At 40.7% G+C, this 16,289-nt stretch overlaps 1 protein-coding gene across 1 annotated transcript in view; it reads left to right on the top strand.

Moving 5' to 3' along the window:
- Positions 1-16,289, top strand: part of AGBL4 (AGBL carboxypeptidase 4) — an 891,229-nt gene that overhangs the window by 672,571 nt on the left and 202,369 nt on the right. The window contains exon 7 of the mRNA XM_071750192.1: positions 6,252-6,341. Within this exon, the coding sequence (XP_071606293.1) occupies positions 6,252-6,341 (90 nt within the window). The remainder of the gene's footprint in view (positions 1-6,251; positions 6,342-16,289) is intronic.

Raw genomic sequence — 16,289 nt, forward strand, 5'->3', positions numbered from 1 at the left:
TAATTTCTACGCTGGCAGGGTAAAGAGATTAAATAATATTAAATGCTCCAAAATAGCCTCGCTTTTAAGAGGAATGTAAAAAGAAAGAGAGACTTTGGCATAAAATGGGTAATAAAGGATAATAGTTGCCCAATCTCCAACTCTAAAACATTGTGATGATCTCAGAGCTTCTTGCTAAATGGCCCCAGTACAGCAAAGCTCTTACACACACGTGTTGAAGCACATTTTTAAAACACAATAGATCTCCATCAAACAAATCACTTACTTAAGCACCTGACAGAGTTGCAGCCAGCACCTGAATGAAAATCCACAACTTGAGAGGCTGGGATGCAGTTTTGAGCATTTACAGGCAGGACTGCTGCTGGGTAGAAGGTCAGTGCACAAAAGAGGTTTTGCTAAACAAAAAAAAAACTCCTCTGCTGGGACTGTCCAGACCTGGTGAGGTGGGACAAGGAGCAGTGGGGACACCTTGTAGCAGTGCTGTCCCTGCCCAGACCTGACCTCCCATGGATTCTGCATGGGAGCCAGGATACTGCTTGGCTCCCTTTCTGCATATAAAATGCAGAAGAATAGGTGTCTGTCTTTAAAAAAGAAAAAAAAAAAAAATGTAGTCCAGTCTTTTTTCATCTCTGAGGTACAAATGGCATAGTTTCCATAGTTTCTACCTTTAGTTTCCATAGTTTCTGCCTTTTGTACCACTTAGTTTCTTTGTGCTGCTCAAGCCAACTCTAAGAAGGCAAGAGAGAAAAATTTGTTTATTTGACCTAACCAGGTCCAGCTGGATTTGGTAGTGACCAAAACTGGTTTGCTTTTGCACTCTGTGTTTCTGAGATATCATTTCAGGTAAGAATATATATTTGTGATTTGAACAACAACAAAATAAAAAGCTATCCAAACAAACAAAAAAAAAAACCAAAACCCCAACAACAAAAAAATGGAATTAGGTGCCAATCTGGTCTCTTAGGAAAACTCAGAGTACAGAAAATGCTGCTGGTATCTGATTCACCAAAGCAGGTTAATGTAGTAGAGATGAGACAGTCAGGACAGCAACTATATCAGTGTTTGCTTCTGACACAGATGTTACAGATCTTTTGGACACAGACAAGCTGAGACAGCACTGTGAGGTGTAACAAAATAGAGTTCTTTTGATTTTTTTCCTCTGTGGATTTTTTAGCTCATGGGGTTTTCAGTATATCTGAATTCTGGCTACAGCCCATCACATACTGCAAAGTACCAGAGAAAGGAAGACAAGATGGAATTTATTTGCAATTGATACACATATTTCATGAAAATATATGTGAATATTTAAATCAAATGATTTTGGGGCATATGTTTTTAGGGTAATAGATTTCTATTTCTGTTTCTTCTGATTAGAGCTTTCTGGTCTCCTACAGATGGGTTGAAATGTGGTAGCTGAGGCAGGAAAGCTTTTCCTAGTACCTTACCCCAACTTTGAAATCCTCTACAAAGGGGTAGAATTCTCTTCAAAGGTCTCCTAATGTCTTCCAGTTTAAATGCTTTCTTGAAGTAGACTTCTAGGGTCAGACTTTCTCTTCATTTGCACTCTGTCAGCCTGAGTACTAGTTTGTGAATTTGCATCATTGCCATGCCCTGGCTACAAGACATAAAGAAGCCACAGATCTGCAATCTCTCAGCAGTCTATTTCTGATCTGACTGTTTGCAGGGAAGATCCTGAATGTTGGACAAAGTTCTGTTCCAGCATTACATTTTGGCAATGCAAACGTGGTTTAATAAATGTAATATTTCTACACGAACTTTCTAAATACTTATTATTAAAGCTACTACATAAAAATGCTGTCATTGCCGTGTTTTTATAGCAGCATAAAAATAGAATTAAAATTGCTAAGTGATTTTGCTGCCTTCACACAAAGGTTTGGATTTTGATCTTACTGCCTTTTTTTTTTTTTTTTTTGGTAGAAAATGGCTTGTGTGGAACTCCATTTTAATTGCTCTAGTGTAATATGTAACCAAGATTGGGAATTGCTGTTCCCTGGGTGAGAGCTGGGGTAGTGTGGGATTGCTTTAAGGAGTTGGCTTGTTCATTCTGTAGCACTAGAGGAGAAGGAACATGAGTTTTTGGCCAAATACTGCAAGTGATACTCAAAGGGAGAGAGTTTAGTTGTTTCCTTGTGCTAACTGGGTTAAAGTATGATATTCACTTGGTGTTTCTCATCATTGTGGGAGCTTTAGAGACTATAGATGAGGAGGTTATTGTTGGTTCTTCCTACCACCTTAGATCTTCCCAGCTTTGCCCAAGGGAATTGTCCTTTCCAGCAGAGGAACAGGATGGTAGTGGACGAGTAGCAAGTTACAGAAGTGTAACATGCAGTGGCAGATTGTTTAGGTCCCAGTTGGAATCTTAAGTCAAATAGAAATGATGATGTTAGTGGAAGCTTCAGAAGAAATTTCCGTGTTCCAAGATACTTTCTGGAATAGAAAAAGAAATAATTTCAGAAAATAATACATTTCTTCCCGTGGAAAAAAAATTTATCTAATAGTTTTGTTTCTAAGATTCATTTCCATGGCAGCTGGGAGGGTAGCAGGGGTACCAAAACAAACTATTTCTCTGCATGTCCACAACTGGCAAAAAAAGAGAGTGCCTTTCTGTCATTTTTCTTAAGTGCTTTTGGCATCTGCTGAGCAAAGCTATTAATTTCTAATATTTTAAAATTTTGTTTTTTTTAATTTTGAAATAGAAAATAGGATGTGTTGTCATTGTAATATTTAAATAAAAATATGCCATGGTGTTCTGTAACGGTTGTATTGGTTTTGTGGGTTAACCTTAGCCAGCTGCTCCCTCTCTACAGGAGAAAACAAGATGAAAAAGCTGGTGGGTCAAGATCAAACCAGGGGTATCACTTACTAATTACCATCATGGGCAAAACAATGGGGGAAAATTAATTGATTTCTAAGTAAAATGGGATTATATAGTGAGAATCAGAGAAAAATTAAACCAACACATTTCCTGCTCCCCTCCCATTATTCCAGGACTGATTTCACTCCCAAATACTTTGTCTCTCCTTCCTGCTTACCTTTAATGGTGTCAGAGATGGGTAACAGAGTTGTGGGCAGTTCTTGCCATTCCTTGTATCTCAGGATGTCTGAAAGACCAAGGCAAGAGTGCAAGGCAGGATATAGGATTCCTGGGGCCTCCCATTGGATGTCTGGATGTGCTGGGTCAGGGTTTGAGCTGGGAGCCCAGCCTGTAAATAGTGCTGTGGTCTGCACTACCCAGGCTGAAAGCCCTCATCTCAAATTCCAGGTGTTATGGCATTAAGTATGAACCAGTCTTTGGTTTATATTGGAAGCCCTTGGTGCACCTTGTCCCTTATATTTTCTACTGGGCGTTCATGCTGCCTCATGTCCCCCTTTTATCAGTGTTTTCAGAATAGCTGAACTGTGGCTGAAGAGGAGCTGAAGAGCTGAAATGCCAATTTTCCCCCTAAGTTTATACAACTTTGTACTTGGGGACTTTACCAAAGCAATATTTACCAGATTCATTCTCATTTAGAAGCCACTCCTGAATTTTCTAGGCTTTCCAAGATGTGTTAAAGACAGCTACTTTTCAAAATGTTAACAGAAACATTTAAGAAATGTTTGCTCATGCAGATGTTCACATTCTGAAATCCAAACACTGAACGTGAAAATTTCCCCTAAAAAAAAGTTAACATGTCCCATTGTTTTATCCAGGCTAAGTATCAGAAAGTGTGCTCAGTCATACACACCATGTGGTTTATTTTTTCCATGTGATTAACAGAGGATATTTCTTTAAAGAGAAAGATTTATAAAGATGGTGTTGGGTTTGACAAATGTAGATAAAATACTACAAAATGATGGACAGCCAGCTGTGTCTGTATCCATTTTGAGCACTGCATGTACAAAAACTTCTTCCCTGAAAGAGTAATTAAACACTGGAATAGGTACCCAGGGAGGTGGTTGAATCATCATCCCTGGAGATATTTAAAGGACACATGGGTGTGGTGGTTAGGAACATGGTTTTAACACCAGACTTGGTAAAGTTAGGTTATGGTTGATTTTTTTTTTAAACATTTTATCCAACCAGAATGATTCTGTGAAAGGTACTGGGTGGAAAAATGAATGATGGATTGGGAATTGTAAGGCAAGGCAGAGTGAAGTTGCTTTGGCATTCAGTGCAGGGTGGCAATTTGGTGTTCTTCCATCCCCCAAGAAAGTGGATGAGGGAGGTCCTGGTTACTGCTCAGTGCCCCAACTCCCAGGGGCTCCAAGCAGCTTTGTGATGAGCCATAATTGGGAAAATTCTCTACAGTTCAAGGGGAAAATGAACTGACTAATGGTTTTAATAACTGTTACAATGGGTAAAACATAAATAACAAAAATGTTGTCATTAAATACAAACAAAACCAAACCCCCCAAAAAACCCCAAATTGATCCTCTGTCTAAAATTTTTCTAACCAGGGAGCTGTTCCAGCTCCAAACAGTGGCCGTGGTATTACTGAGCAGCATCATTTCTGTTCTGAGCCACTGTCCTTTAATGTAAGGCTGTTTTTTCCAAGAGAGGAGAACTCCTCTCCTCTTGAAAAGTGATAGCATTCTCCTTTTGCTCATTAAAGTTGCTTTGCTGATTTATCTCTTTCCTCCCACACTACTTAATGCAAATGATGTAGGGTGGTCATCAACTTCTGGCTGAGGGTGTTGCGTTCCATTTTGCTGCCTTCCACTTTTCTTCTGCAGACAGAATTGACCTCACCAGGTGCTACGTTTGTCAGAGACATTTTTTCTTATATTTCTTTGCCTCTGGGGCTCAAAAACACCCGAGAGTGGCGAAGCTGGAATATGAAAGCACAAATGAATGGCTGAGTTACAGGGTGAGCAGCTGTAGGACATTTAGAGAGGCTAAGGAAATAAGAAAGAAACCTGCTGAGATTGTTTCCTGAGAACAACCAAAAATACATCTATTATTCCTGTGGTGCTGTTAGGTGTGATTTACCACTGGGGAAACTGAGCATTTCTAAGAATTCTGAAAATTAAAATAACTCGGGTATCATCTCAGACTCCAAGACAGCTTTAAAATTAAAGTCTGTGTTTGGATATATATGCAATGCATAAAATAATAACATTAAAGAAAAGCAATTAAATCCTCCCACCCACACAAAAAAACCAAACCACACACAAAAAACCCCAAACAAACTAAAACCAACCAACCAAACAAAAAAAAAAAAACACCTTTGGGTTTAGTTTCCAGTCTCTTAGTGTGAAAACTTCTTTTTCTTCCAAAACAAAAATTTAAACTGTAGCAATTGGATCCTGCTGTGCTTAGTATTACCCCTGCTGTGTATGTTCAGATCTAGATAAGCCATCCTGACCCCTTATGGTCTTTAAAATTCCCTGAATCCATTTTAAAAGAGCGTAATTTTTATTTCTTGTTTATTAAATGCACTCCTTGCACAAACAGAGGAAAGATCTTGCTTGACCCATGCAGATTATGGCTGAAGCAAGTGGGTCAAGTGGTGTGGTTTCTGTACAGGAGGATTAACCCACATTAAGTTCAGTGTATGTGGTATCCAAGTCTCCCAGCTATCTGTAATTTGAAGGGGATTTAGAACATTTTCATGCCCTCACTGGAGAAAGTTGCTGGGTTTCATCTTGGTCTCTTTTCCATAATTTATTGCTTTTTACCATCTTTTTAAGTCAGGGTAGGTGAAATCTCCATTAGTTAGGAGATGGAAAAAAATAAAAGCAAAAATCCTTCACAAAAAAAAAAAAAAAAAAATTTAAAAAATCCCCTAGAGCAAAGCCAAATAAAGGTCATTTGTTAGCACTTGTTGTTCAGCACTGTTAAGGTTTGTATCAAGTGTAATGCAGGGTGCAATTGGCTTTAGGTTGTGAATGGACCCCTCCCGTTGTTCTTGTTGCCCCAGGGGGACATTTATCACAAGTGAGAGAGCAATTACAGTGCAGTTAAACTCACTGTAATAAAGCTTGGGTTTTAAAAAGAGAGAGAACTTTGTTTGGCTGCCTGTCATTAGTTCTGCAGCCCTTGTGCAGTCTGCTATATGGCCTGGGAGAGAGACCCAGTGATGCTGCCTCCTTTAATTATGGATTGTGCTTATTTATAATGTATGACCAACTTTAATGAAAGGATGTGCTTTAATATTAATGGCCCTTTGTGTCCTACATATGGGACCCAGTTTAAGGTTTTTTTCTGTCTCTTTTTCCCCTCTGTCCCCTGCCACCCCTTTCTACTGCAGCAAACCTACGTCCAGGGGCTGAACAGAAAGTGGTGTTCATCACTGCACGAGTCCATCCTGGGGAAACACCATCTTCCTTCGTGTGCCAAGGTGAGTGGCTGCATGTGGATGGCAGATCTGGTGAGATCTGATTTCCTATCCGTGCCTGCGTTTGGGCTTGCAGAGCTTTGGAGTTCCCACAACAGGTGAAGAGTGAGGATATCAGCAGAATCTCCAACCTCTGCACAGCCTTCTTGCAGGCAGGAGTGGATTATCTGTGAGTCTTGTGCATGTTGAAATTGAACTGTGAGCTCTAAAGCTATTCAAGAAGAACCAGTCACACTTGTACTTATGCAGTGTGATCATGTAAGGCTCCTTTTCCTAGGAAAAGAGAAAGGAAAAGCTCTGGGAGTCGTTATCTGTTAAGTGCTTATGTTTTCTTCCTGTCTACTATCTTCAGCTTCTTTTCCACCACAAAGCACTGACCCTGGCTCTCCAGTTTCATTCTAAGAGGCCTCTATTTTTCTGAAGCTGCTCTGAGGAGCACAGCTCCCAGTGGCTGACTGCTCTTCCCTCTGCAAAGCATTCCTCCTAAAAATAGCAAGCAAATTTCCCAGCTTGCATTTCTAAAGAGTTGTAAATCTCAGGCTTGTGGGGACAAATAAATAAATAACCCTGGCGCGTATTTATGTAACTTCATTGTATAGGGGTGAAATATTGTATTTACCATACGTGACTTTCTGCAGTGCTAAATTGTTGATGGTGTAAATCAGTGTAACTTCCCTGAAGCCCAGGCAAAATGCTAATTTACTACCTCAGCCTGGCCAATCAGTTGCATCCATCAAGCATATACAGAGTTTATTACATTGACTGCTTCTGATGCTGCAGATTGGTTTTGCAACTGGCCCTGTTGGTACCTAAACACCTCAGTAGGAAAAGTCTGGCTCAGTTTTTTTGTCTTATCCACCTCATCCTGGCAAGGTCCTGTGTTTGGCATCTCTGTAGGGCCAAAAATCAAAAGCTGTCACTTCTGCTGTCCCCATGGGTCTAACAGGACACAGGGCCTCTTCCTGCTTGTCTGTGGAGTGGCAAAGGTAAAACCTTTCTTTTAATAAAATGATGCTCCAGACTGAGAGCAGGAGAACTCAGCGAGTTTCCCATCTCCTGTGGTGGCAGAGTCAATGCAGAGCATTGTAGTACACATGATGTTTGTTAATGAATATGGATTTTTAATTGGATGCTTTGATTCTCTTTGTGGCTGCTGGCATACCCCTGTGAAACGAGGGCTGTGGCACGCTGCTGAGGTGGTACTTTGTAAATGATGTTATTTTAGTTTGATAATGGAGAGTTTATTCAAAGGGAAAAAAAAAGGGAATGTGAAAAGGCAGGTGGCACGCTTAGCCTGGTGAAATAACCGGATGGGAGTCACGCTCTGATTATCTCAGAGAAACTTCATGTTTTGTACAAAAAATTAAAGAGAAGTGGAATAATAAGAAAACCAAAAAGGAGGGGGTCAGTCTTGGAGAAGCACATCAGCAACTTGCTGTGACTGCAGTTCTAATGCACGCTTGACTCGCTTGGAAATGCAGAGATTTGGAGGCACTGAACTGGGCTCTGCATTGGGCTCTTCTTCCCAGGGCAGATGAAGCTGCCTTGTGTGTATAATTAGTGTCAAAACAAGTAGAAATGGATACGTTTCAAGGCCATTGTTGCATTGTTTCTAGCATTGCCAAATGGGAAATTGGGTGCTTGCTGCATCTTTGGGAACTTTTATGTGAAAGAGTCAAAAGAAGGGATAAAAAGTCAAATGAGGGAACAATGAGGAATTTTATTTTTGGAGTCTTGAGAATCATTTTGGCAGTGAGTTGTTGCAGATTTAATATCCAAATGCCAGCCCAGTGCGTATGGAATACGTCAAGACTTTTTTTTTTTTTTTTTTTTTTTTAGAGATTTCTCCTTGAATGTTTGATTATGCTCACCTCCTGAAATATTAATATATTGAAGCTAATCCCAGAGATTCCCCAAGTGCAAGCAGCATCTTAGATATGGAAGGCCAGAACTGTTGAGTGCTGAGGCCAGGAGAATCAGCCCATAGGAGAACAGATCATTAGCTGCCAACTATCTTGTTGTTGTTGTTCTCAATTTTTGCTTGGGTTACATTCTGTTCAGGCTCTTCTTCCTCTTTAAAACTCTAAGCTCATAACAAAGTCCTAGCTTATTTTTCTACCTGTCTTTGAGCTAGAGAAGTCTCTTCCTGCCCTCCTTGGGCTGCTCTCTGCTGAGGATCTATAGCTATGGGTAACCAACCAGTGAGAGAAGCTCCTTGTTACATCTTCCATTTTTGGATTAGGCAAGGTAACTCATGAGAAGAAAGATATTTCATTAAGATATTATTGGTCCTGTCTGTTGGTCTTTTGCCCTTCACTTTACCCGCGGATTAAATCTAATCAAGGTTCTTTTTCTCCCTGTGGGAAAAGACTGGAAGTTGTCTCCTCACTCAGAGCTGCATTGTTTCTGTGCCATCCATCTTCATATTCCATTATGAAGAATCCCCTAAACGCTGAATTTTGGATACAGACACCCTGTATTTCTGCAGATGTACAGATCTTGTAAACTTGGATCCACACCTCTGGCTTCTTAATCTGTGGAGTGCTTGCAGCAGTAGCCAAACATCCCCTAGAATCATGAGACACCTCATCCAGCAGTGCAAAAAAAAAAAAAAGAAATACTGTAATATTTCACACATGATGCAGCTGCTGAGCTGTAGCTCACTCCCTTAAAAGGCAGACAAAACCCCAGAGGGCCTCTTCACAGAAAGATGGATTAAGAACCTTTTGTTTCATTTTGGTCTTTTAAGAGTTATTACAATGCTTCAGGTTAGCCTTTTTAGGAAGTTTTTCTCATAAGTTTTAAGTGCTGTTTTGAAGCTCAGTGACAGAGATGAAGAGTTACTCCCCAGAGAGTGTATTTGCATGGATACCCTTTACACCCAAAGAGGGGATGGTGCTCTTCTCCTCAGGCTGTGGTGGTCGTTGTCAGCATTGATGCTTGTGTCATGTTTGGGGATGAATTTAGGTTTAGGAAGAACAAGATTCTGTTGTTCTTACTTGGCTCTTACAGACCATTTTCTAACCAGATGGAATCGCTGCCACTCCTGGAGGGCTTTTAGAGTGGAAGACAAAAGAATGTGAATTCATCTTAGAGCTTCAGCTCATCTCTCACAGGCTCTTCAGATTTCAGAGGGATTTTTCTGAAGTTGTGGTTTTAGTTTCTTTTTCTTTCATAGATATCTTTCCTTGTTCCCACTCCTCACCCTTCCCCCAATATTTTTATTTATCAAAATGTATGCTATTTTCTGTTTTCCATCTTATACTCCTAAGGCAAGTAAATTATTAGCTTGTACATATGAGGTCAGATGTCAGTTAATGCCTGTATATACAGTACATAGTGCTAATAGAGTCCTAATACCTATGTATATGCAGTGCACACAAATATATATGTAAAATCTGTACAAGTCCCTAACCTCTAAAAGGCTTGGATTTCCAAGATCTGGAAATAGGAGTATTTCTTTCCACAGTATTCTTACAGTTTTATTTTCCTTCTTTTGGCAGTTAGGTTTTATTTTTAGTGGGAAATAAGCACTGTCCCTTGCTGTTTGTGAGCATGGGAAGTTACAGGAGATGTGGTGACAGTCATGCTTAGGTCTGTCCTGTTTGTATTGGCTTTTGTCAGTAATTTAAGCATGTCAAGGTGTACTTGTGTGCTTTCTTCATGGAATTACCATGTTCTATTAGTAGGATGTCATTTATCATTTATTCAACAGACTTGTTAGTGTGGTACCCTCTGTGCCATCTAAATGCAAAAGTAAGAATTTGTACCCTAAGCATTTAATTTCAAGAAAGTTTGCTGGGCTGGAAGCATACAGTGAAAGACCCAGTAGAAAGGAGATGGATCCCACACCTGGGTTTGCAGATGCTGAGCATCTTCTGCTAAGTTTAATTTGACCTGAAGCTGACCTTGAAGCTTATGGGCTGAATAGGGAACAGCCATTAAAAAGAAAATATAAGGAAAACAGACACCTGGGACTCTTATCCATAAGAAATGGAGCAAAAATGACTTTTCAATCAATCTTTTTTCATTACAGCTGCTTAAGTGAATGCTCCCTCTTGCTTCACCTTAAATCAGTTGATATGAAATGAAAAATCAGACTACGCTGGGCAATGTGCCTTGGTTTTATGTTAACAATCTTGGTCTGTGTTTTTAACACCCACGCTCTTGCCACCAGAGGGCAGGAAAAAATCTGCAAACTTCTGTACCGAGTTTGGTTCTAAACTTAAAGATTAGGGTAGAAGAGAACAAGCTGCCTGAAAATGTCTCCCACCATCTGTCTCAGAAGTCCTGGTGTTGTACAATAATTCACTGGGTTAGTGGGATGCTGAACTTGCTCTCTGGATGTGACCAAAGTGCTTCACATACTATGAAGGATTTTACTCCTGGACAGATTCCAAGATGACCTCTTGAAAGTGGTGGCAGTTTTTTAGTTCACTTAATGGAAGTCAGTGCCTTCAGATTCTTAGAATCTCATCCTCTAAGATCTCTGAAGTAGTGAAGGAGCTACTAAGAGGGTGGAGTTGCTGCAATAACTTAGTTTTTGTTTGTGTATTTGTTTTGGCTTTTTTTTTTTTTTTTTTTTTCTTAATGAAAAAGGTAGTTGTGTGAGAAGAGTAATTTTGAAACTTGTTGCTCCTACTTGGAATTTTAGCCAAGTTCTGTCTTTTATTATGAAGAAGGAGGAGGGATAAGCTGTGGGGGTTAAAAGCAGCTTTTCTGTTTCCTTCAGTTAGCATAAACATTTTGAGCATTAGGGCATAAGTGGTAGCACCTGAAAAAAGGACAGGGCATTTTTTCAATGCTGGAGTAAAAGCAGCTAATGAAGCCTCTAGGTGTGAAAAGAACCTTTGTGAAGTAACAGAGGTGTTGACCTCGCTTAGATCTTTCCAGTGGATAAATTTATCCTAAAGAAACAAAACAAGAGTTCAGTAGGTATTGGTGTAGGATGCTTTTGGCAACAGCACCTATACTGAAAAAAAACCACTGAATCTAGAAAGTATCTCTTGTAGATGGGGCCCTCAAAAGCTTGAAGGTTTAATCTGCCAGGCTTCCTATCAGACTGAATTTGCATCTGAATGTGTGCTTGTGTTGCATCAGTCCTGAGATCACTCAGTGTGTTGTACCCTTCCTTCTGGCATGCAAAAACGTCTTCATTTCTACCTGATGAGGAAACAAATAATGGGGATCTTACACTGGAGTATTTGCTATGCTATTCGCATGTCTCACTTCTGTCTTCTTTGCCAAATGAAAGAGACTGAAAGCAAATGCTTATGTTCTTCTGGCTACCTAGACAGGCTTGGTTTGTCTGTCACCTTTGGATGCAGGAGGATGTTCTGCCTGGGCCATGCAGCAGACCTGTGAGTGCTTTCTGGTGCAGAAATGCACTTTGTGAGGCTGCTGTCACTGTTTCACTTTGTGGGTGGCATTGCTAATACTGAAAAGAAGTGAATTAAGTCTCAGCTTAAAAAAGCTGACCTTAAAGCTCCACTTTAAGGGAGTTTATCTTTTACTCTCTTGCCATCCCAAAGGTACCAAGTACCACAGAGATCCTATTCTTTTAATACTTGCTGTATCCTTTGCAAACCTCCTCTTCTGGCTGCAATCCATAGGAAAATGTACCTGATATTGCACGGTTTCATCCTAGAGGTTGCTGCTCTTGGTCAAAAAAGAGCAAAAGCTTTCTATAAAACAAACTGTATTCTGCATATATAAGATGATAAACCTAATTTGTGGCAGGAGGGGATGGAAACACTCTCCTGGATGTTTAGCCCCTGCTTAGCACTTGCATCAGGTGAGGTTACATGGCAAAGAGAAGCTGCAGTTCATGGTCTCTTCTGTAAGTGTTGAGGAAACCAAATGCTGAGAAGCAGACAAAGACAACAGAATCCAACATCCCAACCATAAAATGAGCTGCAGGTCTCTTAGTGCTGTTAGGCTGCAGTCATCCTTCTCACTAGGATTTTTTTTTTTTCTTTAAGTGCACAGCTCCTAAGCTTTAACACAAAAGGAAACACACTCTCCTTGACTTCTAAAGCAACATGAAAAACAATACTGTGTGTCCACTGTAAATCTCCTGGATGGGATTTTAGTGTGAAGTGTCCCAGGAGAGAGAGAGAGTGAGGTTGTCCCGAGAATATAAAACATCCACATTGGAGAAACAGATATAAAACCTCCTCCTAAAATTGTGTTGATGTAAATAGAGCATTAGAACAATTCCTGCTACCCAAAGTGACACGAGCTGTTACAAGATATTGCAAGTTTTGAATCAGTTCAATTTTTTATGTCAGGCAGATCTAAGAGGTTATACATTTGGTTTCCGGAGCTGGAGGAGATTCATAATAAGGTAAATTTCTCTAGCAATAGGGTGATGTGATTCACTCTCTTACCACATGTGTCTTCTGTATGTGTCAGGGAAACCCTGCCCAGAAGAGAAGAAGGTGTGATGGTAGCAAGGGGGAGTAGAGGGGAAGAGTTGCTGTCATCTTAGGGAGAAGCCTGTTGTGTGGCTGGGACCCCTTTCCACCAAGAGCAGGAGCTGCTGCCTGATCTCTTCCATCCTATCAGGAATAACAAGACCAGAAAATTGGAGTTGCCAGGCAGGCTCGAGCCCCCAAGCCAAGCCCTGCATTCACCTTGCATCCTTCAGCAGGAGGAGCAGCTAAGTACTAACTCCTCATCCCTGGCACAACAAGGTCCACTTTGCCCATGCAGCCAAGAAATGTCAAGTGGCTTGGACTCAGTTTGCCCTTTGCCCAAGGCAGGCCTGTGACTGCCTCTGCTTAACTAATCCCCTTTACAATAATCAGAGAGCTGAAGGAGCCCTTGGTCCTCAGGAGGGACAATTGAGAAAGGCTTCACAATACAACAGCAGGCAAATTTTCTTTGTCTCCAGCTGGGATTGCCCAATTAATCTGTTCTATGTACTCTTTTTGCAATGTTTCTTGACTGCTCATACTTTTGAATAATATTAAGGCTGGAAGAAAATTCTGTAAAGCTAACCAGCCTATCTCTAGGAAAAAGAGCATTTTTATAACAGCACACTGTGGCACTTTGCTGATGTCTGATGATAGGACAAAAAGAAAATATTGATTTAGCTGAACTTCTTGGTCACTTAATTTTCCTTAATATGGCCTGTTTTGCCCAGTGGAAGTTGCAGGACAGGTAGATTTTGAAGCTGTTTATCCATTTTTTCCCAACATCAATTAGGTTAGAGCCATTTTCTGTGTTTATTGCTCTGTATGACCATGAGCCGCAAGTCCTGGACTTCCAAGGAGGAGTATTATGCCCAAGCAATAGATCTTCTCTGGACCTACATGGGAGAGCATCTCAGTGTTAGCTAATATGTTGCTTGTGGCATTGGCTGCTGAGTTTGGCTGTGCCAAGAGCATCCAGGGTACCATGTGTGCAGGATTCTCTGACCTGGACTTTGCATGCTTGGATCAGACAGTGCTGGAACATCTCTTGCTCAAGGGGAAATCACAGGCAGAATTCTTGAATTTTGCCCTGGTTGAACTAGGCCAGGACATGAATATGAATATGAAAAACTCAGAACAGAGCTGTAAAGACCTTAGGAAGTTTGGGCTTATCTTCAGATCTCATCTGCATGCCTCTGTTGTTAATGATAAAACAAATGGCTACTAGTAAGTGGCCATCATTAATTTCAAGGAATCTAAGTTGGGATGAAGCCCTTTCTGTAGGAGCAGCAGTGGGAGATCTGTACTGATCAAGCTGCAGATGTGGCAGTGATATGTCAGGCTTCCCAGTGAGGCATCTCTTCTCCTTTTTATACTTTTCCTTGAGCCTTTTCCATTCTCCTTTAGCATTGTTGGAGCTCTTCCTCACAAGTGATATTAATCTTGCTTGGTCTATTGTTTCCAGCTTTGTCTTCTGACCCTTTGTTCTTTGCCTGCCCTGCTGCAGTTCAGATGAATTGATTTTTTTATTGTTGTTTTCATTTTGGTTTCAGTTCTTTTATCTCAGAGGTGCCCTGTCTTTGCAGCCTTGCTCCTTCTGCATTGCTGTAGCTCTTGCTCTGAGGAACCAGCATTAAGGAGTGGCTGGGACTTGCCCACTGGAAACCTTTCTTTGACACCAGGGCATCTGGGGGAAAGTTTCCTCTGCCCCTGCACAGATTGCTCACATGTTGTGTGTGCCTCTCACACACATGAATTAACATCTCCTTGGCTTCTGCATCTTACAGAGAAAAGGGCATAAAGCTTGTTGGGAAGGTAAGAAGAAGGGACTTGGGAAGAGAAGAAGAAGGGACTTGGGATGAAAGCAGGCTCCTGCCCCAGGCAATAACATTTTAGAGGTTGTTTTTGCTCTTCCATCCAGTCATGCTCCTTGGAACTCTGAGGATGGAGAGGGGAAGGGTAGTGGTGCACATGGCCCAGCCAGAAGGGGATACAAATTATTTACTGCTTTGTTTTTATCTAGGAAGAAAAGTAGGTATTAATTGCTTTGTTGGGACCCTAACAAATGGACAAACTTCAATTGAACACTTTGTGGGCAGGAAGTGAGGATTTAAGGTGGTTTTGAATGATAACACCCAGCTCTCTATAAACCCTGTAAGGTTATGCTCCTGAAGAAGATTGTCACTTGGGGGCCACATCTGTCACTAAGGAGCCAATTTCCAGATGTGCCCTATAATGTCCAATTACTTAGTCCCTGGTCAGGAAACATTAATAGATTCCTCATATCCATGGTCTGATTTGGAGGTTACTGTTTTAGTCTTTGCTGCTGCTAAATGTAGGTGACTGTTGGAAATGGATGAAAAATAATGAATTTGTAATCTTTTCTTTTTTTTTTTTTTTTTGATGGCAAAGGTTTTCAAAGTGGGTGTTTTATTTGAAATTTCATACAAGCCCACTTTTACTTTCCACTCATTTTCCCTTTCTCTATTTTTTTCTTGTGTCCCAGTTTTTTTGTCACTATCACTGACCAAAAAAAAAAAAACACGGGAGAAGGAAAATTGAAGATAGAAATCTCATTCAGTGTTCAGTCAAAAAAGGAGGAAAGGAAAAGTCTGTAGGTCATCTTGTGAAAACTTTTCTTCATATTTTTCAAAGTTTACCTCAAAATTTTGAGCCAGTGGTACAGTGTCTGCAACATCTTACAAAGCTGTATCCGTCCTTATGTTATGGTCATGCATGAGCCGGGTCTTTGGGTGACTGTAGGAAAGATATGGCATAGACAATGACAACAGGGCAAGTTCTTGTTCAACAAGGCCTCCTCCTACCTATTTCTAGCATTACTGAAAGATTTCTATTTCCATGGTTATTAAATTTCTACTGTTGTGGTAGCTTTTTTGTCACTAACCGCCATTACAGTCAATCCCCTTCTGAACATCAGTTCTTGGTGCTTTGTTTTTTTCCCCTTTCCCTGGTAAAGGAGAAACTATTTGACCTCACTGAGTTTTAACCATATTCTGTCAAATGAGAGACAGTCTGACACAGAATAAAGACTGAAGATGAAAAATGCTGTGGCCCAGCCTTCTCCCAGGTACCATCTTTGCAAAGCTGGGTCTGGCTCTTCCTCCTGAGGAGGAGCAGGGAGCAGCTGTGTGGAAACTGGAAACCTTTTGAAAGTGAATCTCTAATGCACTGCAGGAAGCTTCCTTGCCCTGCACTGGAGATAGCAGCTGGGAGGTGACTGTCACCATGCTCAGCTAACAAGACCCCTCCAGTGGCTCTGAAATAAGCCCTTTTGCAATGTGCCCATCAGTCTGGTGCCTCAGTTTGTCCAACATGTTCAGTGGTATCTCTGCTATCTGATGTCTGTGTCTTTCATGCTGTAAAAGAGGCTTGTTTGATAAAGTTCAATTTACCTTTAAGATGTCAAAATTCACTTTGACTATTCCAAGTAGAAAGTTAGACAGTCTTTGCCCCTGGTTAAATGTGAACTCTGATTTTTTATTTTTTTTTTTTCTTCCTGGCTATGTTCCTAATG

This window comes from Heliangelus exortis, chromosome 8 (genome assembly GCF_036169615.1).
Source record: "Heliangelus exortis chromosome 8, bHelExo1.hap1, whole genome shotgun sequence".
NCBI lineage: Eukaryota > Metazoa > Chordata > Aves > Apodiformes > Trochilidae > Heliangelus > Heliangelus exortis.